This window comes from Zalophus californianus, chromosome 12 (assembly GCF_009762305.2).
Source record: "Zalophus californianus isolate mZalCal1 chromosome 12, mZalCal1.pri.v2, whole genome shotgun sequence".
In the NCBI taxonomy this organism is placed as follows: domain Eukaryota; kingdom Metazoa; phylum Chordata; class Mammalia; order Carnivora; family Otariidae; genus Zalophus; species Zalophus californianus.
In genome coordinates, this window is record NC_045606.1 from 41,070,083 (window position 1) to 41,096,440 (window position 26,358).

At 39.8% G+C, this 26,358-nt stretch overlaps 1 protein-coding gene and 1 long non-coding RNA gene across 16 annotated transcripts in view; one reads left to right on the top strand and one right to left on the bottom strand.

Moving 5' to 3' along the window:
- Positions 1–20,326, bottom strand: part of ICA1 (islet cell autoantigen 1) — a 143,815-nt gene extending 123,489 nt beyond the window's left edge. For 3 of the 15 annotated variants that reach the window (XM_027574344.2, XM_027574360.2, XM_027574361.2), the window contains exons 1-3: positions 20,191–20,326; positions 8,457–8,547; positions 1,075–1,114 (exon numbers count right to left, since the gene is read on the bottom strand). In XM_027574344.2, coding sequence (XP_027430145.1) covers positions 1,075–1,091 — 17 coding nt within the window. In that variant the 5' untranslated portion in view covers positions 1,092–1,114; positions 8,457–8,547; positions 20,191–20,326. Of the gene's footprint in view, positions 1–1,074; positions 1,177–8,456; positions 8,548–12,609; positions 12,634–17,429; positions 17,633–19,840; positions 20,083–20,190 lie in introns of those variants that run through there. The other 12 variants (XM_027574348.2, XM_027574347.2, XM_027574353.2 and 9 more) reach the window with 12 other exon arrangements.
- A 77-nt stretch (positions 20,327–20,403) lies between these two features.
- LOC113911604 lies at positions 20,404–25,996 on the top strand. The gene is made up of 3 exons (XR_003516550.2): positions 20,404–20,584; positions 22,800–22,946; positions 25,144–25,996. It is a non-coding gene; the product is annotated as an uncharacterized LOC113911604 (long non-coding RNA).
- The last annotated feature ends 362 nt before the right edge of the window (positions 25,997–26,358 follow it).

The following is a 26,358-nucleotide window of genomic DNA, read 5'->3' on the forward strand; positions in this document are numbered from 1 at the left end:
TCTCAGGGCTCTCCTGGCTCTCTTAGATGGGTGAGTACATACTTCTGTGGCCTGCTGCCAGGGTGTGATAGCCATTATGAGGGTCACAGGATGGAGCCACCCCTTTGTCTTAATGAGGCAAGATGGAATAATTATGAAAAGAGTCTGACAACTCTTAGACGGCTGTCAAATGGGGATACTCAGGGAAACTAAATCCCTCAGCCATTTATTAATTACCTTTTAAAATTCATTACATTTTAAGATATGCAAAAATTCTCTTAAAGGTTCACATTTGATATTACAGAGGTCTTGGGTCTGATTACTTCTTTACTGAGAGAGGAGGGATTAGCAAGTATATTCCTTATTATAATTAATTGTACACTTGAAACATGAAAATACACATCACCATTTTTTCATGCTATGAATTAAGAGATAAAACATGACAAAGATCTGCTTGCCTGGTGGGTCATGGGTTCAAAAGCATTCAGAAACACTGTGTGAGGCAGACCTGGAATTTATAAGAATTTTAACATGCTGCTGAGATGTGCTACAGGCATGTAAATGACAGTGCTGAACATTGCCATGATTACCACAACTTATTCAGCAGCAGCATCTTCCGACCATGATTGCCTCCTGAGTGTTCATGAAGGTTAAAGTCACAGCTATAAATTAATGAGTCTGAGTTTGCATTCATTATTTTATAGCTGCTGTACAGCAAGTTCCCTGATAACACTAATAAGTTGTAAATAAAATAGCGCTAATATATATATATATATATAGGCTTATTAGATTTGAAAAACTGGTGGTAAGAAAAGCCATTAGATTTTCAGGAGAAAAGCTGTATATAAATTAGTTTCTCAGAGGATATATATTACATAAAGACTTATAATATGTTTGATTATTTGGTTTCCATATTTCACTCAGAAGAGATGTTGAACTTAACTATACCCCATATTGGATAAGGGCTAACAGATCATTTGCTGCTAATGTGACTCTTGATTTTTCTATTCAACAGACATTTATTGAGCATATACTATGTACTTTCCTCTTTCATTAGCCTATCTCCCACTTTAGAAAAGACAACACATTACTTACCATTTGTGTCTTGACATGTTTTCTTCTTCTTCTTTTTCTACTGTTGATGATTTGGGGAGAAGGGGCAGGGAAAAAGCATGAGAGGATAAGTTATATTATAACCTGAAATAAAACAAATATGTTTTAACAGTTAACACACTATATTATATGTTAATTTGACACATATAAAATTTTTCAATCTGAGCCATTTCTAATTGTATTTTAGGGGCCAAACACTATTACACAGTGACACTGTACACTGGTGTTGAGAATAATTTAACACTGGAAGAAATATTCTAAATGAAGTGTAAGAAGCAAACAGGCAGATTGAGAAAAGCAGGTTGCAGAAGACTACTAAAATATGAGACCACAAAACGTAAAACAATGCTATATATTGCTGAAATATACACACATCATATAGTAAAGGCATAAAAATTGCCTAGGAATGATAAACACTAAATTCCAGACAGCAGTTACTACTGCAGAAGGGGGTTGGGGGATATTATTCAAGAGGGGTACACAGGAGCTTCAGCTGTACTCATAATGTTCTCTTTGTTAAGCTTGGTGGTGAGGAGACTGCATCTGTCTGCCTCTTTACAGATTTGAAATATTTTATAAATGTGCTCACTTTGGCAGCATATATACTAAAATTGAAACAATACAGAGAAGATTAGCACGAGAAACCCCAAACCAGGAAACCCCACCCAACCAACCATCCACCCAAGGGAAATAGAAGGCAAGAAATACAAAGGATCATGTGTTAACTGTAGAGTTGGCAGTGGTGGGGGGTGCAGCTGTGGGGTATGGTGCCTCTTAATCTGTTCTGGGTCCCAGGAAGGGGAGAAAGGTGGGTTCTCAGTGATTAAGACTTGATCCTGTGGTTGGCCTTTGGCCATGCTGCTGCCTGTGTCCCCTCCCAGGGACTGACCCTTAGGCCAAGCTGCCCTTGGTAGGTGGGCTCTGGCATAGAGTGCTGCACTTGCTGAGGTTCCCCAACAGTGACCAGGAAGGACACTGGGGAATTATCACAACCCATTTAGTATGAGGGTATTGGCCTAGCCACAGGTAAATTCCTTGCCCTGATCTCTTCCCCACACCCAGGAAAATAGCTCTCAATTTTTTTATTTGTAACTTTTGTTTGAAATAAAGTCCTTAGCCAGAAAATAAAACAAATATTTCACAATCAATATTTCTAAAACATGAGCCAATGAGCCAGCATACTGAAAACAAAACAAACACACACACACACACACACACACACACACACACACGACAAAAGGCTAAAGGCTAAAACGAGATACTAGGAAGGGCTAAAAGGAGGAAAATGTGATTATTTCCGTTTTTACCAGCCTACCATTGTCTCTCACCTCATCAGTAAATATGGGAGTAACTTTAGGCCACTGTCTTTCACTCCCTTTGCCCTCTCAGGAAAGCCAGCCAACCTCATGGGTGGAGCAAACCAACCCAAACATACTTGCCTACCAGTTTCTGGAAAGACTGGAGAGCTTGCTACTTAAAGGAATGGCCTCAGACACAGAATGCTGGCTGTCAGAGTCAACGCTTCTGGGTACTCCACAAAACCAATCCAGTTGTTCTTCCTCTACACCAGAAAGGGTCCTGGCAATCAGTACCCCTAAAATGACTAAAATTTTTAAAGGTTTATTTTTACCATTTTTAAAATGTTAAAAAGCTTTTTAAAAATGTTTTAAGGGAACTAAATGAAAGTGCTAAAATTCCAGGTCTCAGGTGTGGGGACAGGAGGGAGGAAGGACGACATTTTCTCAGAGTGTCCGGACTGCCTCTGAAATGACCCCATCCAGTCATCAGCATCTCTCTGCCTCCTGGAGGGCTTCCAGGTTTGTGGACAAGCTGCTTTGGGAATGACGTTCATGATGAGTAAACCCTGTCCTCTTCTCAGTAAATCATAGAGAGGCCACCAACTTCTAGTCCTCTCAACACCCACACAGCTTCCCTGCAAGTACACGTTTACTTGATTTAGCTCAAAGCTTCCAAAAAAAATTTCTCATGAAAAGATACTGTTCGAGGACACAAATTATACTCTTTCCTTGAGTCCGATTTCACCACAGCCTATTAGGATAGTTGATACTTTTTGAATAATTTTTAATTGTGGTAAAAACCACTAGGTGTATCCTTTAATAATTTTTAAGTGTCCAGTACAGTACTGCTAACTATACATTGTTATATGACAGATCTCCAGAACTTTTTCATCTTGCATGGCTGAAACTCTGTATCCATCAAACGACTCATTTCCTCCATCCCCAAACCACTGGCAACCATCATTCTTCCTGTTTCTGAGTTTGACTATCTTAGATACTTCATATAAGTGGAATTATACAGTATTTGTCTTTACTGTGATTGGTTTATTTTACTAAGCATGATGTTGTCAAAGTTCTGTAACCTCTGACAGGTTTTCCTTCTTTTTAAAGGTGGAATAATATTCCATTTTATATATAAAGCATATTTTCTTTATCCATCCATCCATTGATGGACATTTAGCTTGCTTCCACATCCTGGCTATGAATAATGTTGCAGTGAACATGGGTGTACAAATATCTTTTGAAATCCAGGGCTTTTATTATGTATATAACAGAAGTAGGATTGCTAGATCATAGGGTAGTTCTATTTTTGATTTTTTGAGGAACCTCCATACTTTTTTCCACAGTGACTGCACCATTTTAAAATCCTACCAACAGTGTTCCAAGGGCTTCATTTTTTTCCACATTCTCCCCACTTGTTACTTTCCTTTTATTCCTTCTTCTTTTTTTTTTTTTGATAGCAGCCATCCTAATGTATGTGAAGTGATATCTCATTGTGGTTTCCATTTCCATTTCCCTGATCACTTGTGATGTTGAACATCTTTTCACATGCTTACTATCCATATCTTCTTTGGGAAAATGTCTATTCAAGTCCTTTGCCTATTTTTCAATTGGGCAATTTTTTTTGTTATGGCATTGTAGGTATGAATCCTTTTTATATTCTGGATATTAACCCTTTATCTATGGTATGCAGATACTTTCTCCCATTCAGTAGGTTGCTTTTTCACTGTTGTTTCCTTTGCTGCAACTTTTTGATTAATTTTTGATTATTAAAGTATTTAACAATTTAAGTTCTTCATAATGTAATAATAGATAATAAAAATCACTCAGCAAACTGCGCTTTCTACCTGGACTTCTAAGCTATTTCTAGATTATGATGCCAAGGTTCCTCAAGGTATTGTTTAGAGGTCACTTACACTGGAATCTTCTGGGGTGTCAACAGGCAGATTCCTGGGCTCCATTCCTTTACCTAATGACCGAAAATCTCTGAGCATGGGTCTGGGAATCTGCATTTGTAATAGGCTTTGCAAATGATTCTGAAGCACATTAAGTCAGAATACCACAGCTATATGGCATCTAGGAAAAATCCTTTCTGGAAATGGATCTTAAATAAACTGCTGGATTATAATATGGCACTATAGTAAAGGAATCACTGGTGGCAAAATCAGGTCAACTCTACAGGGCACAGCTGAATATTTCATGAGAAGGCAGCTGCAGTTAGGACTACAGGAGAAGGCAGCTCCTGACTAGGACTCACATCTCCAGCTCCATAAACCAGGGACAACTGACAAACATTTTAAGATTTCTTCACAAAATTCATCTTCTCTTGCTCTACCACTTTCTAAATTCACAGTGTCAAAATCACTACTTAAAAAAAAACCATTATAAGTCTCATCTATTCACTCATTTCAGTTCATCAGTTTGGTTGCACTGAGCATGCACTGAGCATCTAGTTACTATGCACCAGACACTGTCTGGCCCCAAGTAACTTATAGTCTAAATCAGCTCTGTCCAACAGAAATACACTATAAGCTACATATGTAATTTTAAATGATTAAACAGCAATGCTAAAAAAGTAAAAATAGTAAAAAAATTTTAAAACAACATATTTTATTTAACCCAATATATCTAAGATATTATTTCAACATGTAATAAAAAAGTTACTAATGATTTTTTCCATTCATATTTTTGCACTAAGACTAAAATCTGGTGTGTATTTTATGCTTACAGTACATCTCAATTGAGACTAGCCACATTAAGTACTTAATGGCCATGTGTGGTTAGTGGCTACAATATTGGACAATGCAGGTTAAGCAGGGAAGACAGACATATAAACATAATTTTCGGATCCAAGAGTCTGTTGATATTTGCAAGGGACATATAAAAAGATCTTTGTGAATCCCCAAATTTGTAAAATCTGCTGTTAGAAAAGTAATTTCCCCTATAAAATACAATAAAGTCTATAATTAGCTAATACTTCAATTCATGATTCTGCAAAGGAGGCTTTATTTCCATTTCTGCCACAAGACACTTATGAAAGAAGCCCAAAATGAATGCTATCATGTCTCGAGCATTTTAATAGCATAGAGAAGACTTCCTAAAGTTCTGTTTTGTGGACACATTACTTTGAGAGATAAGCAAAGAAGAACAAGCACCAAGCTGCTTATGGACTTGCCATGACATGAGTGCCATGAAAGGAAAAAAAAAAAAAAGGCACCAATACTGTTAAATTCAGCATGACTTGACCACATCAATGTCTGTGTTTCACTATATTCTGTCTCTCCAAGGGAGACAAAGCAGATTAGCTAATAAGACTTAAGACCTTCTCAAAGAAGTAGTGTCCCAAGAGTTAGTTAACAGATCAATAGAAAGCAAGTTCTAGAGTGTCTGGCTGGCTCACTGAGTGTAGCATGTTACTCTTGATCTTGGGGTCATGAGTCTAAGTCCCACGTTGGGCATAGAACTTATTAAACACACACACACACACACACACACACACACACACACACACACACACACACACGATACACACACACACACACACACACACACACACACACACACACACACACACACACACACACACACACACACACACACACACACACACACACGATTCCTAATTTTGATGTAACAATCCTGAGGGTGAGGGGATGGGTTAGTAAGGAGTGGCCTCTGTATCTAAGACAAGTACTAAAGGGGAAAGAGGTACTATCAACCTAATCTTCCTAGGCTTTGCCACGCTGCACCGTGAAGGGGACGCAGTACACCGACCTCAGGCACCAAGGCCAGGCACTCAGAGCACAGCTGTTCTCAGCCACACCCATGTGGCTGATAGCCCATTCTGCCTTGCGGGGAGAGCTGAGGGAATAGGGATGAGCTGTACTTTGTTCAGCGTTTGTACTGGGGTTCTGTGAAATAATTATGCTTATTTTTCTTCTTTGCTTTTCTCACAGCTTGCTGTGGTGTATCTTCAATTTTTTTATTCACCCATGTGGAAAGACTACAACTCATTTTTTTTATTTCCTATAATCATTGAAAAAGCCATTTGGAACACACTGGATGGTTAATACATAAGCTGAAGTTTTTTCATAAATACTCCAAGGTTCCTAGAGTGCTAAAGCAAGCCTGGTTTAAACAAAGTTTTATGCATTGCTGCAAAGAAGAGGAGTTGGTCTGTCCTCAGACGCCTTAAACCCTGATATGAGATCCTCCTCCTTGGAAATAGAACACGGGGAAGTATTTTCATTCCACATAGGCTGGCTTCAGCTGCACTGAACATTTGTTCTGGCCCAGAACCCTTTTCTAGGAGCTTATGGAGTTAGCTGATGGCACCTTCAATTACATTTGAATTATGCAAAGAATTTAAAATTCTTGAGCCAACCCTCACTCAGAGTAAAGGTAAGACAGTCACATTTTACTGTATCAGTACTCTCAAACCACAAAAATATTTCAATAAACTTCCTCTTGAATCACATTTTCCAAGTCTGCTGTGTTTCTTGTGCAGTTTTAGGTCTCAAATTAATTACCTTTCCAACTTAGCAGATTTTCTTTCCCACCGGTGAGCAGCTTTTCTATTAGATGGAGTACTAGCTGAGCCTGAGTCCAGAATCCCTTTTCCCTGTATCTGCACTGAACATATGGATTCTCTTGAATTGCAGATCTGAGCCACTGCCAAATTTGTCATTTTTCTAACTTACTCAAAATTCCCATTTTCCAACTAAAAATTGTCACTATCTTAGAGCTCTTCGGCACTGCTGTGCAAACCAGCATTTAGTTTTCTTTGGGAAGTGGGCCATTTTTCCCCCCATAAGAAACACACTTTTCAAGTGATGTGGGTGCAAAGTGGTACATTTGAATCGTACACTTGAATCATCCCAGAGTAAAATCACTCATTCCCAAACACCAGCTTCATGGCACCACACATCACTGAACAAGTGCAAACCTGTTCACATCCCAACATTCCTGAAGCTGGGATGTGTCTTGCAATTGATACCCTTGTTAACTGTCTGGCAGTCCCTTTTCTTTCTTCACAGAACATAAAATGGTAAAAAGGTCTCGTGAGTGATGGTTTCTTACTTTTGATGACATAAAGAATTATTATTTAAAATTAAACCTCAGCAAAAACACATCACTACATGCTACAGACTTTGGGGGCTATTTGTGTATAACTGAAAAGGAGACTCCGAAGCCAGAGAGTGGCAGATTTGCCTGTGATGTGGAATGAGTACCATGAGGAAGGTGCCCAGGGCTCAAGAAAAAGAGAGGGGAAGACCCCAAGCCAGCTTCCTACGTGGCCTCTGGGCTGAGTTTCTAAGCATCAGCAGAGGCTGGCCAGGTGAAGGGTAAGAGTGGGGGCGGTGGAGGGGGACCGTGTGGGTGGCTGCTGGTAATTATTCCAGACACAGAGAAAGCAATGAACACATTCCTGCACAGCAGAACTGTATGGGGTGTGCATGCCACCAACCATAAGCAGTTGTGCATTCCTAGAACTTAGAGAGAAGCTGTGACTGAATAAGACATACGGACCAATCTCTGAGGCCACCTGCTGTCCCTTTCAGCATTTAGATCTATTCTGTAGCCACTGGAGGGTAGACACTCAATGCTGTTTATTTCACATTTACTGAGCACCTTCTATGTCCTGTCTTTGCTAGAGAGTTCATCTTTGACTATCCATAACAATGTTGGAAGCCTGTGGCATGTCTCTTGAATTTAGCTTCCAACTATACAATCTGAAGTACATAATTTTCCACCAGTTAGTTCCATCTTCCCATTTTTCAGAGATTGACTTCATCTAGAAATATTCCCAGTGTTCAATATCTTGTTTTGTCCTTGGGTTTATTTCTCTGGTGCAGTCTTAGAACTAAGGTAAGTCATATAATTTAGAGCCTAGAAGGAGTTGAGAAACAATCGAATAAAGCCCCTTTCTTGCATAACATACAGAACTGTCAAATCACTCTGTTACCCACCTGAAAACAATAACACTATACATCAATTACACTTCAATAAAAATTAAAACAAATAGATTATTAAAGAAATAAAAAATAAGTTAAATAACACGGGGACCTGTGATCCAGGGAGGTGACTAACGGGTCTGAGAGAACAAAGCCAAGTAGCTTCAGAGCCAGGGCGTCAGTGCAGGCTCCTGATGGCTTGCCTAATGAACAGAAGAAATACAAATCTGTCAGAGGTTCTGGGTACTGAGTTAAAAAATAACTTAATGTTTGTACATTTCTTTTGCTCCAAGTTTTTTTTCATCTTTTTTCCCAGAGGTTTATCTTTGGTCACTTTCTCTTATGTTAATAATGATTTTTATAATTTCCCACGAAGAGAAGGAAGTGTGTTTTAAGTATAAATGTCAAAAGAGTTTTAGTAGAAATGGAGAAAAACAATTCCTCCATACGCAATTAACTATACATATATTTTAAAAACTGATTCTTCAAATTACATAGTTGACAAATTCCTACAGATGGTGGAAAGCTGAAGTAGTCTTCCATTCTTTCAAAAGCTAAGTATTAATTAAAGTAATAACATTTTGGGGCACCTGGCCGGCTCAGTCGGTAGAGCACACAACTCTTGATCTCAGGGTTGTGAGTCTGAGTCCCACAATGGGTGTAGTTTACTTAATAAAAAAATATTTAAAAAGTAATGAAATTTTGACTAGCTTTTATGGGTGTTTTTCCTATCTCTCAGATATCACATCGCTTTTCTATTCAGATTTTCATAAAGTTATGATTACTTGAGCATTCCATGTAACTTTATATGGATTCTATTTCTAGCAGAATTTTGTATCTCCCGCGAGTGACTTTTTTTCCTGCAAATGATTTTTGACATTTCATAAATTAACAAGTAAAAGTAAAACACAATCACATCCCTCAATTTTGTGAGTCAGCAAATCTTATAAAAGGAAAACAATTCTAACCTTATTCAAAGCTATTAAAAGATGAGTTTTTGTTTAAACCCTACATGTGCAAATCATTGTTAAAATTTGCATTTTCTGTTAATGGAGTCTTAGGATATTTTTATATGATGATTTCATTCACATTTCAGCACAGCTCAGGTGCTACCTATAGGCATTAATTAAGCTTAATGCTTCCCTAAACCTACTAAAATCACATTCTTACACTAAATATTTTCAATGTCAACATAACTTATCTCCCAATATAAAATAAAAGCCAGTAAACCCATGATCATGCTACAAACTTGTGCCTCTTCCATGTCGTTTCATCTCTCAGGCCTCACTTTGCTTGCCTGTGAAACCGTAGATCAGGCTAGCTGACATCTAGGATGTCCTCGGTCACAAAAACTATAAAGCTGCTTTTAATTAATTTTAGAGACATTTATATCTAAGAGAAAGCTTTGAGATAACGAACACATCTTCCTTTTTAAAGATGAGAAAACTGGAGTTTAAAAATGGAGACAACTTGTCCAAGAGCAGGTTAAAGATCAAGTTCTCAATAAGGAAAGCTGGGATTAAAACACTAATCTCCAGTTATCAACCTGGTGCTCCCCTCAGCCTCTCCCTCTATCTGAAGAGATGTTTCTCAAAGGAACATGTCCAACACAGCATTTCATATTCTAAGAAATGGGAAAAATAAGTCAAGATACTCTCTAAAAGGTTATCAACCTCACCATTATTATAAGTTAAAAATATTACGTCCCCAGTGGCTCAATCGGTTAAGCACCTGCCTTCAGCTCAGGTCATGATCCCAGGGTCCTGGGATCGAGCCCCACATCGGGCTCCCTGCTCAGTGGGAAGTCAGCTTCTCCCTCTCCCACTGCTGCTCCCCCTGCTTGTACTCTCTCTCTCTCTGTCAAGTAAATAAATAAAATCTTTAAAAAAAAATACCTCTCCACAAAAACAAACTAAAAACAAAATAAAGAACAAAAAATTCAAATGGCTCACAAGGGGCATGGGCTAGGTCTTGCTCTTCTTTCTCTTAAAGCCCTGCTTGCAAAGGACAATTGATGGTGAATTTTGTGCTACAACAAAAATCATAGCAGCAATAACAAAGAGGCTGGCATTTGAAAACAAAAAACCTCAAAGAAATCCACAAGAGCAAGTAACATAAAATGGATTAAAATACTGGGAACAGAAAAAGAATAAATAGGCTGTCTTTGCTAAAGATTTAAAAAAAAAACCCTTGTTTATAAATTATATTCACCTTTGATTTTATTTAGGTTGGTTTATATAATCTCTAGTACTTATGGTAGCTTTTTCTCTAAAAGCTTAACTTCAAAAGGTGAAGAAGGAACACCCTAGTCAGACAAAGGTCCTAATCAACTTCTGCAAAGAAATACTATATACCCTTCAACTGCCAGCACAGAACATTATTAAATGATAGGAATAAATATTTTCCTTTAATTATATTTCAAAACAGCATTTTACAGTTGGAAAGCTCTTACCAATTTTAAAATTTTTCATGGGAGAAAAATCTGAAATAAGTTAACTTTATCATCTAACATCATGTTGCCCAAATACAACAGTCACTAGCCATTTTTGGCTATTGAGCACTTGAAATATGGCTAGTCTGAATTTAGATATGCTTTTAGTGTACACTGGATTTTGAAGAACTTAGTATACCCCCCAAAAGTAAAAGGTCTCATTGATAAATCTACATTTTATATTTATATTTTATATGTATAAAAAGCGTATGTATTCTCTATCGACATATTTGTATATATTCATATTTTGATATATCACTATATTATATATAAATATATATTTATACATTCTATTTTATATTTATATACTTATTTTTGTATTTTATGTTAAAATAATATTTTGGACATATTGGGTTAAATAAAATATATTACCTAATTTTACCTGTTCCCTTTTATTTTTTCAAATGTATCTACTAGTATACTTTAAATTATATATGTGGCTGCCATTATATTTTCACAGACAGCCTTGGTCTAAGGCATTAAGCAAATTAGCAAAGAGCTAGAAATTAATTTCATAACTCAGGTCACCAATATTCTGTACAGATTAAATATCTTTAAATAGTTCTTTCTCCCTAGAATCTCCGATAATTATTGTCAGAAATGTCATTACAAAAGTAAAATTCCATACACACACATATATATGTATATATATATATACACAAAGACTGTATGTGTGTATATAGATATATATACAGACACACGTTTAGTTTTTTTAAATGACCTCCATAGTTTCATTATACATTGCTTTAAAAAGGTCCAAATCTATGTGCAAAATGCACTAATAGTTTCAAATCAGATTCATCGAAATAAGAAATTAATAAACTACTATAAGACCATTAAAAAAAAGCCCACTAAAAGGGAAAAGATAAAGACTGTTTCTCTCTATACACTTATACATTCATATATAAATATCTACCTACAAAGTATATATACATATTTACAAATGAAATACATTATATATAATTCATATACAAATATATGAATGGTTAATATTACAGGTATGATGGAAGTATGTGCATGTATGAAATTACACATAAGCATCATGTCAACAATCAGAAAACTAGGGAGACACTAATGTTTACAAGGTTCCTTCTTTAACATTAAATTCGTAAGTTGAAGCACATTATAGAGATGATCAAGTAATTTCTTATGCCTCCACAGGATCACTCAGAGCTAGCAGAGAATTTATAGATCATTTAGTCCAATCTCTCTTTTCACAGGGGAAAGAACTGAGAAATGAAGACTGAAGAAAATGTCCCAAAGCAAAGAGTAAGCCTTTTTCATCAGTCTTAAATTACTGAAATACACACATACCAATAAGTAGTTTATAAAATGTCTATACTCTGCACAGGTCCTGTAAACAAACCACCTCAGCTCCTTTTTCTGGAAATGGTGCATAGTCAAGGACTCTCCTTGGTAAAGCTGTAGCTACTAACTCATGTTTGAGTTTGGGCTGGCTTAGCAAGGGATGAAGGCAGCTCGGGCAGGGGAGGGAGAAGCAAGAAGGGGACCTTAAAATAAAAGTCAAACAGCAAAGGGAAGCAGACAGAAAGTTCTGTATTTTATGTACCCCAACTAACAGAGCCACCCTTGCCTACACCGGGTCATCTAGTTGCTGTTATTTGAGAACTAGTAAAAGATCTCTTTCCCAAATCCTCCCCACTCTCTTAGGGAAGAAGCTTACAGGACTAAATAGCAGCAACACCCAGAGTAAATAAGGCACAAGACTGGTTTTTTGATGGGGATCAGGAAAGACAGGGCCATGGGCATATACCTGGTAGGGCAGGTAGAATAACCAGGTAGTCCAAAGGGGTGCAGGTCCAAGTCAGGAGTGCAGGGAAGAGAGAAGCAGGAAGCAGAAAGGAGGGAGTGGTTTGGCACCAATGCAAAGTTTACCTACTTCACAATGATGCCCATGCTGCCTATGGCAACACTGAAGAAAGAGCATTAGGTACAAGGACACTAATCCTGGCCTTCAGGGAGCATCAGGTGGAAGAAAATTCCCCAGGGTTATGATGACCAGTCTCCCTCAGTCCCTCATTCACTGTAGGGAATCATGGCTCTTGGCATTGTGCTAGGCACCTTCTCTCATAGCTTCCACTCTTCATGCACCACTGCGCACTTCTTTGGAACTATCCAGCACCACGACTGTAACTACTGCTGCTCCTTTCTTTTTGTCTGGAAGGGATGGGTCTCCCTTCCTTTCCCCTTCTGTTCCTGCTGGGACGGCTGAAGACAGAATCAGCTAGCACTGTTGACTAGTGTTCCAGAAAACAATATGGAAGCTAAATAGTATGACAGCTTCACTCTGCAGCTTTTACGGTGCTTGCTGGAGCACTTTCTCTAGGAATATTGCCTCTTGGAGTCCTGATATGCCATGTTAGAGAGGTCATATGGAGACATTCCGGCACAGTCAACAACCAGCAGTCTTTGCTGTACCTGCCCAACTATTTTCTCTTCAAGTTAATCAACCTCCCTTTCTGCCATAAGCCCATGTTCTTCAACCTCTTTCTTCCCCCCAGTTACCATCTCTTCCTTCTCTTTGCTGAGTTCTTCTAAGCCCATACAGACTTGTTCCCTTCTCCACCATGCCAGAGAAAGTTTTTCACTATGAACCCAACTCAAGTCTTCATCTTGCTTGACCTTTGACTAAGCTCCCATTCTTAAGTGCTCAGCAAACACTCTGCACTTTTGAAGCTTTTCTAATCTCTTTGTTAGCTCCTTTTTCTCGGGCCTACATCTCATATATCAGTGATCTGCAAGGTTCTGACCTTGGTTGTCTTCTGCTGCACTTCACTTGCCTCTCTGGGTGATTTAATCCACTCTGTGCCTTCAACCAACAGCTGTGTGCCAATGAAGTCCAGAATTAAACAGCTCTCCAGAGATTGCAGTAGGGAGATGGAAATATGGACCTGGTGCTCTGGAGATGTGTTTAAATTCCCATCTCCCTATTGTAATCTTCACCTGGATGTCCCACCGGTACTTCAGATTCAGCACATCTAAAACAGAACCTCTCTCTCCATCTGCAACCCCAAATCATCCCCCCGCCGTGGCTTCTATGTTAATCACCTGCAGAAAATCTACTGAATGGTCCCAACTAGAAACTTGACTTCTCTCTCATCTTTTACAGCCAGTCTCCAAGTTCTCTCCATTCTACCTCCTCAAAAGCTATTAAATACATCTTCCCTTTTCTATGTTGACAGCCAGGACTTAGTCTAGGCCTTCAGAGGCAACACTATGCCTAGATCTGCCCATTCCAATCTTAGTCTGAACTATTACTTTAATATGCAGATCTAATCATGCTGCCTTCCCACTCCAAATGCTTTAATTGCATTCTCTTGCCACTAGAGAAACTTCTTGGCAAAAAACCCAAATGCAAAATTCAAAATTTTGCTATGCTCCACACAGAACTATTCCTTCTGGCCATTTGAGAATGTTAGAGCTTTCCTGAATACGCTATGCCAAGAATCTGTGAAGTTTCTTTCTTCCCTTGAAATGCCCTCCCCTCTTTTGTCCAATTGCCCCACTTACAGCTTACTTCAAGCCTCTCAAACGTCACCACCTCAGTGAGGGCTTTCCTAACAAACACCCACCCTTCCACACCCAGAGACCTCCCATTCCTGTTTCAACTACAGTCCTTAACTGCCCCATGCAGGTGGTACCCTGCACTCCCACTGCTCTCCTGCACTGAGCTAATTACATCTGCATCTCCTGCACTACACTGCAAGTCCCTTGAGGGCAGGCACCCTAACTGGTTCATCTTTGCCTCCTTACACCAAGCACAGTATCTGAAACACAGTAGGCCTTTAGTAAATATGTTCTGGACAAAAGACAATAATTATGTGCTACCATTCACTGAGTACTTTACATGTGTGAGGCACTTAACATCATTATCTCATGTGTGGACATAGCCACCATGAAAGGGATACCACGCCATTTTGCAAGTGAGAAAAAAAAAAAACTTAGAAAGGTAAATTAATTTGCCCAAAGTCAACAACTGATAAACTTAGGTCTGCTTTTGACTCCTGAGCTCCTGTTTTTAACCACTCACTCCTCTCTACTCCTGGGTGAAAGAGATTGGATAATGGATGCCATTTCTATAAAATTGTTTCTAAAAAACAATCTCTTCTAGTCCCAGGCTTAGGTGCTGTGTTAGTCCTAAGTCCATTACCATCATGGTTTTTGTGCACAACAAAACCTTGATGATGGACTTCTGGTGGCTATCAGGGTTCCCACCAATAAAGAGAGGGAGCACCATTTATTACAATTATCTCCTTGATCTTTGACTTAGGATATACTTCTCCGGAAACAGGCAGAGAAGGCTAGATTTCTCCCAAGTATCATTAAGTTTGAGACATTGGTGTCCATGCCCTATTCTGGGAACAGAGAAGTGGGTATGAGAGATCATAATGGTGGCAAGAAATGGAATGGATTTTAATGTGTGCTCTGGGGAAATGGCCAAAATGCTCTGTAGTGTCTCCTTGTACAAATACTCTCACCATCAGAACAACAGGACCTTTCCACTCCTAAATCTAGACTCTCAGGGTTAACAATATACCATTACCTAAGTGTTCAGTGATCCATTCCTGAACACATGTACCTCGTGCTTCCCACCCCACAGTACTGAATTGCATTCAGTTATCCTTTTACAGGCATTTTCTTCTAATTCTACATATTTTCTGTTAAATGTATTCTAAAACTGGCCTCTTTAATTTTCTCTAATCCTAATCACTTAACATCAGTCCTGTTTTCTAATACCTCCATGACTATCTAGCACATAACTGAAACCAGAATTGTGCTTACCCTGATGAATACATTTAATTCTCTCAACTCAAAGATGATCAAATTCGCCAAGGTCACTCAGCTGATAAGGACGCACATATATGTTGGGCTCCAGATATGAGGACTATTTGCCAGTATTTTCTTTGTAACCTGGATACTGTGTTAGAAACTCTCTCTCTCTCTCTACACTCAACCCTTTTTCACCTACCAAATTCCTATTGGTCTTTAAACGCTTAACTCAGGGGTCACTTCCTCCATGAATCTTCTCAGGTTTTCTGCTTGTGCTCTTTCCTGTTCTATCATCTGGGTGGGGTGCCTTGGTCCTGGGTTTCATCCCCTCCTTGCTTTCACTGAAATTTAATTGTCAGCAGACTCTTCCATCTCCCTTACTAGGTTGTAGGTTCCTCCAGAGCAGGGCAGGGTGTGGGTCTTGTCTTGGGATTCCCAGTACTAGCACAGTGCATGACACACGCATACACACAACAAATGCTTGCTGAGTACTGAGTAGTGAACCCCACTTCTCTGCTTGGGCCAAAGGCCTAGTGAACGATGTCATCTGACTTAGCAGGAAAGACTTTTCATCACAAGCAATGCCATTTTTTCAGCTTTTCATGAACTCATTGTCCCACTAGGTCTATACTGGAACAAGTAACTGCTATTAGTTGAGGAACTACCACTTCTCAGACACCGAGATGCACATTATGCTTATCCTGGAAATACTGCCAAGTCGACATCATCCTCATGTTATGGATCAAGCTCAAAATCAGTTACCCTAAGTAACTGGCCTACAGTCAGAGAAGGAAGGTTTTGTATTAAAAGCATTATAAAATGCCCTATTATGTATAGTCATCCCTGTCCTGGAGAGATTCCTTAGTATTTGAAATTACACACACACACACACACAGTACATTAATTTAGACACTGGAGTAGTGAAAACATGGTTCATTAGCATTTATAGAGGTTCAAGACAGTTCTACCATATGCATTATCTAGGGTAATGCCTGTAGTCTTAATTTTCTTATAAGTGGGGATTATAATACCTACTTACCTCAAAGGGGGTTGAATAAAAAAAAAAAAAAGATCATGTATGCCAAAATGTTTTGTTAAGGAAGTGGGCAGAGTCCCATCTTAGAGAACTATGCTGGATAGAATTTAGTGCCGTGTTTCTTAGAGCCATTTGAGGTGTTAAGAGCAGATGAAAGAAGCCAGGCTGGAAGTCCCCATTTAACAAGTTCCCAAATGATTCTACTGGACACAAAAGCTTGATAAATACCAGGTTAGAACAATGCTTCTCATGCTTTAATATACACATGAATCACTTGAAGATCTTGTTAAAATGCAGATTTGAATTCAGTGGGCCTGGTGAAGGCAGGTTGAAACATTGTATATCTAACAAGCTCCCAGGGGAAGCCAATGTTGCTGGTCTATGGATCACATTTGAGTGGCAGGGGGCTGGAAGATCTATCCCCACTGGAACAAATTAGCTTTGCTTTGTTCCTGGACCACAGATTGAACCTCCCAGCCTCAGGGAGTATTCCAGAAGGCCCAATATCTTAGTATTGCTACAAAACACTTGAACTACTCCAAACTAAATTGGAACACATTCCCTATCTTTTTCAGCAGTAGCATCCTTTTCAGATACAGATAGCACATAGGTTTAGCATGTAAAAGAATAATTTATTGCTATTACTTGAGTTCTATTTACTATGTAAAGCATTTGAATACATTATTTCTAATTCCAACTACAACCCCACAAGGTGGATATTCTTGCTCTATAGATAAGAAAATGATGACATAGAGAGCATAAGTTACCTGCTGAAAGTCACATGGCTAGTTAGGTGTTGCAGCTAGGGTTCCAATCCTGTTCTTTTAGGATCCAAAGCCTATGTGCCCTCTGTACGTCTTCCACGATGCTAGTATGATTTTGGTACAAAATGTGACAGCTTAGGAAAAAATGGGAAAAAATATTTTCTCCTGTATCAGTCTTTGAGTTCAAGGCTTTGCTAAGGCAGATTCTAGATGGGGGTGAGGATGGGGATAAGGTTAATTAATTAGTGATCTCTAATGCCTCATGAAAAACATGCAGATAGCATCTTTGACTATGGTTCCCATAAATCTGATAATACAAATGGAATAAAAAGGACATCTGCGACCAGGGCACTGATCCTAAATGTTGCCACCTACCCTCAGGCTTCTAGCCGTGGAACTCAACAAATAAAAAGGAAAAGTTTTTTCTGATCTTTGTGGTCTATCAACTTTGCCACCTTCTCTTATATGAGGTTTTTGTGACTCTAAATTTCACACCAACTTAGGTTGACCCTACCATGTGATTTCAGTTACCACACTTCCCTGCCTCTAATAAAATTGCCTGCACCGGAAAAAAAAAAAAAAAAGTACTGTTTAGTCAAATACATTGAAAGTGCACCAGTTTTGAAGATTTTCTTTTGAGCAACAAAATTTTCTGTATCTGTCACAAGGTTGACATGGAAAGAAATGCATGACAATAAAGTTGCTCGTGGAAATCAGATACTTAAGTGTACCAAATGGAGGAAAGACAGCTATGAAATAAACCGTCTAGGCATTTACCATCCAGTGCCTTTACCATTTAATGATCCATGAATGGAGTATCCACAGATTTTTTAACCTCAGGTTGCTTAACTGTTGTTTTCTAAACACTCATCTTTAATAATAGAATTGTCTACCTATATTACCCAAAACGGTACAATTAGAAAGCCACATCTCTAGTAATTAAATATATACATAGCAGTTAAAACCAAACAGTGATGTTTGAATTATTAAGAATTATAAACTGATTTTGCCCCTGTGGTATTCCCTACACAGGATATTTCAAGAATAAAGACTAAAACCTAAAAAGAAACTGGTTTGAAAACCCACTTAAAAGTATTTTTAGACTGTGTATGTGATTTAAATAGACGGTAAGAAACTGAGTCTGGAGCATTGATCTCAAACTAATAAGCATTTCCTGTTTCACTCCCTAACCCCCAGGAATAGTTCAGATCTCAGAAAATCTAAACTAAAGGTCCACAGAAACCAATTCGAGATTTTTCTGGAGAGACTTTACTGAAATGTTTGGACATGAACATGTTTGCAGTGAGTCATAATTTATAGGACCTTAATGGCCAGCGCCTTATGTGCCTTTCTACCTACATTTACTATATTCTCAAACCAGCTGGTGTTATACTTTCCAGGCCCTGATAATTTTCATGAAGTTACCAGATCTCAGTTTCTAAGGCTGCTACCCAGCACCTTTTCTCGTGCTGATTTTTTTATGCTATCTAAACAGAAGAGAACCTGATTTTCTTTCTAAACTGTAAACCTCCCCAACCAGGCAGTTAATACCTTTTCCCAGCAAAAGGGCACAGTATTTTTGAGACCCCCCCAAAGAGAAGATGCGGGGCTTTGGGGGCACTGCAAGTAAAAAAACAGTGGGAAAGCTTAATGGAAGTGGAGGGGGCCTCTGGGCAAAGGCAGACATAATAACAGGATACGTTCGCTTCTAGAGGAAGCAGGAGCTGCAATAGCCCGAGGGCAGGAAAGGCGGAGTCAGTAGCACCCTAAGGAAACGAGTCAGGGTTTGCAGGGACCTGGCCCGCTTAGGGACTCCTGCTCCAGTCGGGTCCAAGGCTGGTGAGCAACTCGCCTGCGGGAAACCAAGCGCAGGCCTCCGGGCACTAGTGGTTATAAAGAGGTACCCATCTGCTCCCTGCCACCTCCGCCAAAGATGGGCAACGGGGCGAAGAGAAAAAGCAAACACCTAGCGCCGCGGCAGGTGAACTTGTCAACAAGTCAGTCCCTGCCCAGAAGGAACCTCGGGGTCCCGGGGCCGGAACAGCTGGGAAGGCGAGGCACGGCGTGGGTGGAGTGGGCTGGCGTGGGTGGGGGTGCCGCGAGCGCCGGGGCTAGAGATGCGGCCGGCGCCCGGAACGCTTCCCTCCGGCTCCCCCGGGGCTGACGCACGCTCTCATGGCGCGTGCATCCTGCAGACCTGCCCAGGCCCGAGGGAGGAGGCGGGGGAGGGGAAGGGGCTGTGGCGGTTCCCACACGGGGACCAGAAACCAGAGAAAGCGACCCGCCTGTCACCCGCCGCCCGCAGAGGGCACAGTTGGCGGCCCCAGGCTGGCGCCCCGACCGCCGCGGCTGCCGGGCGTCTCCCGCTGCAGCCCGCCCGGCGCGCCCCCGCCCCGACCCCGGAGGGCAGGTACCTCGGAGCCCCGGCCCCCAGGAGCCTCCTGGCCGCGGTCGGAGCGTCCCTCCAGCTCCTTCATCCGACGTCAGCGTCAGCAGAAGGCGAGGGAAGGGGGCGGGGGGAGCGCAGGAACCGGCCCTTCCTGCGGCGGTGGCCGCCAGCCGGAATAGCAGCCGGCGGAGCCCGTACGCGCCGCAGCGCAGCGCAGCGGCCGGGGGGAGCGGGCGGTCTCGCCTCCCAGCAAACGCCCGCGGCCCGGGCGCCGCCGCCGCCTCTCCCTTCCTCTCTCCTGAGGAGACACCCGGCGGGGCGACCCCTCCCACCAGGACCCGGGCATTTGGAGGAGCGAAGGGACGAAGGCCTCACCTTTTGGGGGGCGGGTCCGGGATGGGGGGACTGAGCCTCCCTCTCTCTCTCTCCTCCCTGGGGACTTTCCTCGACCCCCCCATCTCCTGGGGTATCCCCCGTTTCGATCGGCCGCCCAGGGTGACCCCGCCCCTGCTCTCCCGCAGGTGTTCCACGTGTCCATAGCATTTACGTCATAATGACCTGGCGGACAGGTGGGAGCCGCAGCGAGCGCTCCAGGGTTCCCTCCGTGCTGTGCGTGGTGCGTCCTCCTTCCTTCCACGTAAGATTTCTGTGGCTTTAGGAGACAGGAGACTTCATGACTTCAGTGCTAAGAAAAGTTACAGAGGCCTGTGTCTGGAAATTAACTTTGAGCTTAAAGGAAAAAGGCTGTGTCAAAAAAAAACACAACTGTGTATGTATATATATATTTTTATTCCCCATATAGTCATGTATCTTTTAATCTTAAATTATTGACGCTTATAGTAATTTGATCTTATCACGAAAAAACCAAACTCTTGCTTTTAGAGCACCTTGTGGTGATCACACAAAGAGAAGGTGTTGGAATAGGTGCTTCCTAAAATTATCTATGCTAAAAAGCAATCCCAATGTGCTATGAGTCAATCCCTGAGTATGTTATGTATTTATAAGTAAGTTCATAGAATAGTCACTGGTTGAAACAATTTAACAGAGTGGAACGAAAGATGGTTATTGAGCAATGATGCAAACAAATCTGAAATCCACGGATTTCAGCTAACATGAATGAGCTGCTTGCTATGTGTCAGGCATATGCTGTATACTTCACATTTATTTCTTACTGTAACCCAGTGCTGTAGGTAAAATTATTATCCCTATTTTACAGATGAAGACACTGCCCAGAGCGCCTTTAAGGCATTTAGCTGATAGGATATGAGCAGGGGTTTGAATCCAGGGTTGTCTGAACCATGAGAGGTTTAGCTTAATCTCAAGATAGAAATGTGCCTAGCCATCTTCTTCTTTTTCTTTTTTCTTAAAATATGTTGCGTTATTTGTTTCAGAAGTACAGATCTGTGATTCAACAGTCTTGCACAATTCACAGCGCTCACCGTAGCACATACCCTCCCCAATGTCTATCACCCAGCCACCCCATCCCTCCCACCCCCGACCACTCCAGCAACCCTCAGTTTGTTCCTGAGATTAAGAATTCCTCATATCAGTGAGGTCATATGATACATGTCTTTCTCTGATTGACTTATTTCACTCAGCATAACACCCTCCAGTTCCATCCACGTCGTTGCAAATGGCAAGATCTCATTCCTTTTGATGGCTGCATAATATTCCATTGTGTATATATACCACCTCTTCTTTATCCATTCATCTGTCGATGGACATCTTGGCTCTTTCCGCAGTTTGGCTATTGTGGACATTGCTGCTATAAGCATTGGGGTGCACGTATCCCTTCGGGTCCCTACATTTGTATCTTTGGGGTAAATACCCAGTAGTGCAATTGCTGGATCAAATGGTAGCTCTATTTTCAACTGTTTGAGGAACCTCCATACTGTTTTCCAGAGGGGTTGCACCAGCTTGCATTCCCACCAACAGAAGATAGCAGGAGAGGAAGAATGAAGGGGAGTAAGTCAGAGGGGGAGACGAACCAGGAGAGATGATGGACTCTGAAAAACAAACTGAGGTTTCTAGAGGGGAGGAGGGTAGGGGGATGGGTTAGCCTGGTGATGGGTATTAAAGAGGGCACATTCTGCATGGAGCACTGGGTGTTATGAACAAACAATGAATCATGGAACACTACACCAAAACAAATGATGTAATATATGATGATTAACATAACAATAAAAAATTTAAAAAAAAAAGAAAAAAGAAATGTGCCTAGCCAAAATGGATAGAGAAAAAGTGTAGGTGTTATTGGCATTTTAATAGAAAGTTTGTAAGATGGTACAGCTTCAGAAATTTATATAAACTTAAAAGTTGACATTATTCTTCAAATATACTCTTTGGGGATTTTGTTTGTCATAGTTGTTATTTGAGCCTATCCTAATATAGCACAAAACATAAAGCTGAGCAAACATCAAGTCCTTAATAATATGTTTACAAATAAACAAATAATGAATTAATATGGCCTACAAAATAGCAATTTGTTGAAAAGCTGAGATTCAAGACAAAGTTTGGAAGAGAAAAACGTTGCTCCTATCTATTTGGCTTTTATAAGAAGCATTCAAGGTGACCTGTTCACAATACAAGCCAAGTTATTTTTGCTCTTTATAAGAAGGAAAAAGGGAAAATACAAAACTTTTAAGATGATCAACAAAGGCTTCTTGAATGTTGGGTGAATGTATCAATCAGTTGTTTGAAACGCTGAGAAACGGATCACAAAATTCCCTGACTCTGTAATGTTCTTTCCACCAGTGGTGATTTACTAGTTGCATGAAAATATATTAGGAACTCTATTTATCAAAGGCTGGCTTTGTGGAAGATACTTAAATTCGTTATAAGAGAGCCAGTAGAATGGCAGGTTGATGGTGTGTTCACAATATCTCCTCAAAATGCAGATAACTGGAACACAAGCACTAGGGGAAGTGCGCAAGAAAACTGATTTATGTAACTAATTACTCAGGTTTCCTTTTACTTTTCTAAAGGCCAAGGTGAAAACTTGAGCCATGAGTCAAACACCATGGATGCTAAAAGTGGCTTCGAAGACAATGTCTAAAAGTGAACAGATATGTGATAACAAGCCCTATCTGGTCAACATGGCACTGAAATTCCTTGGGCTCCCAGAGTTTAAGGTAAATCTTTAAATGACTTTTTATCATTATTAGTTTTGTCCTAACAGGATATTTCAGGAAGGAAATATAATATATATATAATAATAAACTCATGCTCGTTCTACATCACCACAGTGAAGGCTTTTCCTTCCCATTTAAAAAATTGCTCCATCTGTAAACTTCTGTTTGTTTCTGGATATCAAGTTGTTTCAATCTTGCAAAGCACCCACAGGGTGTTGAGAACTTGAAACAATTTCTTTTATTTTAAAAAAGATTTTATTTATTAGAGAGAGGGGGAGGGAGAAGCAGACTCCCCTCTGAGCAGAGAGCCCAATGCAATGTGTGGCCCCATCTCAGGACCCCAGGTTAATGACCTGAGCTGAAGGCATGTGCTTAACAGACTGAGCCACCCAGGTGCCACGAGAACCTGAAACAACTTCTAAGAGGAGAATGGTTATTGAATGATGGCATCTGAAATTAAGGAAGCTATACAGTAATGTGCATTTTCCAGAATGTAACAGGATGACAAGAAAAGTTTTCCACAGAAACAATCATTACATATTCAAGTTAATGATTTTTTGAGGGGTTCCAAGGTTCAAGATGTGCTAATAGAACCACAAGAATTAGGAATTGTGTTAGGCTGTCATTAACAGAGACCCAGAATGGCAGTGGATTAAATGAGGTAAAGGTTTATTTTTTCTCACATTAAGGAAATTGGAAAGTAGTCCAGAACTCATATGGCTTCTGATAGGTCATCAGGGTGTTGCTCTCCTCTCCTTCTGTTTCACCATTCTAAGCAAAGCAATATTGCTTAAAGTTAAAATCCAGGCAAGGATGTGGAGAAATACAAACCTTCATACATTGCTGGTGGGAATGTAAAATGATGCAGCAGCTTTGGAAAACAGTCTAGCAGTTCTTCAAATGATTAAGCATAGAGTTACCAGATGGCCCAGCAATGCTACCCCAAAGTATATATCCAAGAGAAATGAAGACCTATGTCCACATAAACACTTGCACACAAAAATCTATGGCAGCATTATTCAAAATAGTCAAAAGGTGGAAACAATTCAACAGTTCATCATTGGGTGGATGAGTAAACAAAATGTATTATATCCATACAATGGAATATTACTGGGCTGTGAAAAGGAATGAAATACTGGTATATTACCATAACTTGGATGAACCTTGAAAACGTGCTGATTGGAAAGAGCCAGCCACAAAAGTCCGTATATTATATGATTCCATTTTTGTAAAAGTCTAGGATAGGGAAATATATAGAGACAGAAAGTAGATTAATGATCATTTAGGGCATATATATATGTATATACACACACACATATATGTATATCAATATATTTGTATTAGTTAATGTATGAACATACTTGTACAAACTTTAATAGAATATGTAATATATGATATAATACAATATAATAATACTATATTTAGTGGACAGTTGATATATATTTTTAATATGTATTTTTAATGTTCTGAGTGCTCTTTATGCTCTCAGCCAACATGAGCAAGTGAGGCAGAATGCCTTTCTTCCTTTTGGTGAATGGGAACCACAATGCAAATAAGTGCTTTACCATTCATCCAGACAAATAATTATGGTTTCCTACTGCTGTGAAATCCTTTTATTTTCTGACTCATCTTTGACAGCATCATATATATTTATGGTTCCTGTTCTAGAGTAAGATGCTAAGATAGAGCTGAAGGTATGATTATTATCAACGTATTTAATAAGAGCTATATATATAAATCTCTTATATAAATCTCTTCAAAGCTCAGCTCATTAATAAGACAAATCACTTTTCCTTGAGTTGCTAGGAAATTGAAATTAGATAATCTGTAAGAATAAACTTTGAAAAAAACTGTTTTAAAAATTATTATTAAACTTGTCTGATTTTTATTGGTGATAGAAATTTAAAGAAAGCTTAAACTAAGTTTTATTGGCAAAATGAAGTCATTTATTCCCTGTATTGTGTAATACTGAAAGAGGAATTAGACGTACTCAACTAAGTATCTTGACCAATTTTGGTTTAATTCTTGTCATCAGATGTGCTCTCTCATAGCAAAACAAAGCTCCTGTTATATTCTCAGCAGTGATAGTTATGTCTTTAAGCAAATTTGTGTGTGCATGTGAAAATAGAACAAATGTTTAATTAATAGCATTAACTTTTGTTAATTAAAATTAACTTCCTTTCCCTTCAAAAATAAGGCTTCAATGAAGAGAGGAGGTTTATTTTACACTGAAGAGTAAAACCAGCATACCAGCTTAGATTTCTGGGTAAATAACACCCCACCTCTTCACCCCCAGTATCATCCATTGGAACTTCTGCAAGAAAAGTATTGGTGATAGCATCAAAATGGGACATCTTATTCACTGTAGGTAAAGAACTTTGTCACGTGCCATCTGGTATAATCCTGCTTTTGACTAGGAACTGTGCTGGGGTTTGGACAAACCTCAGCCCAGAGTTCAGAGCTGTGCCTCTGGTCTCATTTTTGAGACTATGTCCCCTGTAGCAGACATACAGCTAATGATCCCTAAAAGGGTCACTCTCTGGTAAGGAATAGGACTTAACTGAAAGATTAGGATGGAACTTTCTAGGTCTTTGGCCTTCCTTTCTCCCTCTCCAGAGGGACAATTTAAAAAAATCACTACCAACCCTGTTGCAGATAGTTAAGGTAATTCAGGTGAAGCACTGGCTAAACATTGGGTTTAATCATGGGGTAAGAGGCTGAATCAGGACTATAAAACATATTTTGTAACTGCCAATCAAATGCACTTTTCCTCTTCTAGTTTTAACTATCACTAACTTGCTTTGGCAGAGACTGTTAATCATTTCCCAATATTTATTCTACCCTTTCCCCAGAGTAATGTAAATTTCAGCTGAGTATACATTGTTGCCCAGCTGAAGACTATGTTCTAGCTTCCCTGGCTTCAGGGTGTGGTCATGTGACCAGGTTCTAGCCAATAGGATATGACTGAAACACACATCTGTAACTTTTGGGTCATGCTTTTGAAAGAAACACACCCTCACCTTTGTCTTGCCCCTTTCCCGCTGGTTGGATCACCTTTGGCCATGAAGGGAAAGGCAATATACTGGGGAGGGCAAGAAACTTGCCACCTGATCTGCCATACTGCTCTGGTCCTCCTGCCTGGGTTCTTTTATGAGAAGGAAATAAAGTTCAATACTATTTAAGCCACTATGTTTTTGGATATTATTACAACCCAGCCTTTATCCTAATTAATCCATCTACTCCATGATGTTGGATTAGATCTTCATTTTTCATTCCAAAACAATGATTCTCAATCTGTGGGTCACAGGGCCTCTGAGGGCCATTGGTGTTAATATAAAGGATCATGGGATACAAATCTCTAACAAGTAATGTCTGTAGACAAAAACCCCTCCTTGAGAAATAAAGATAGCAA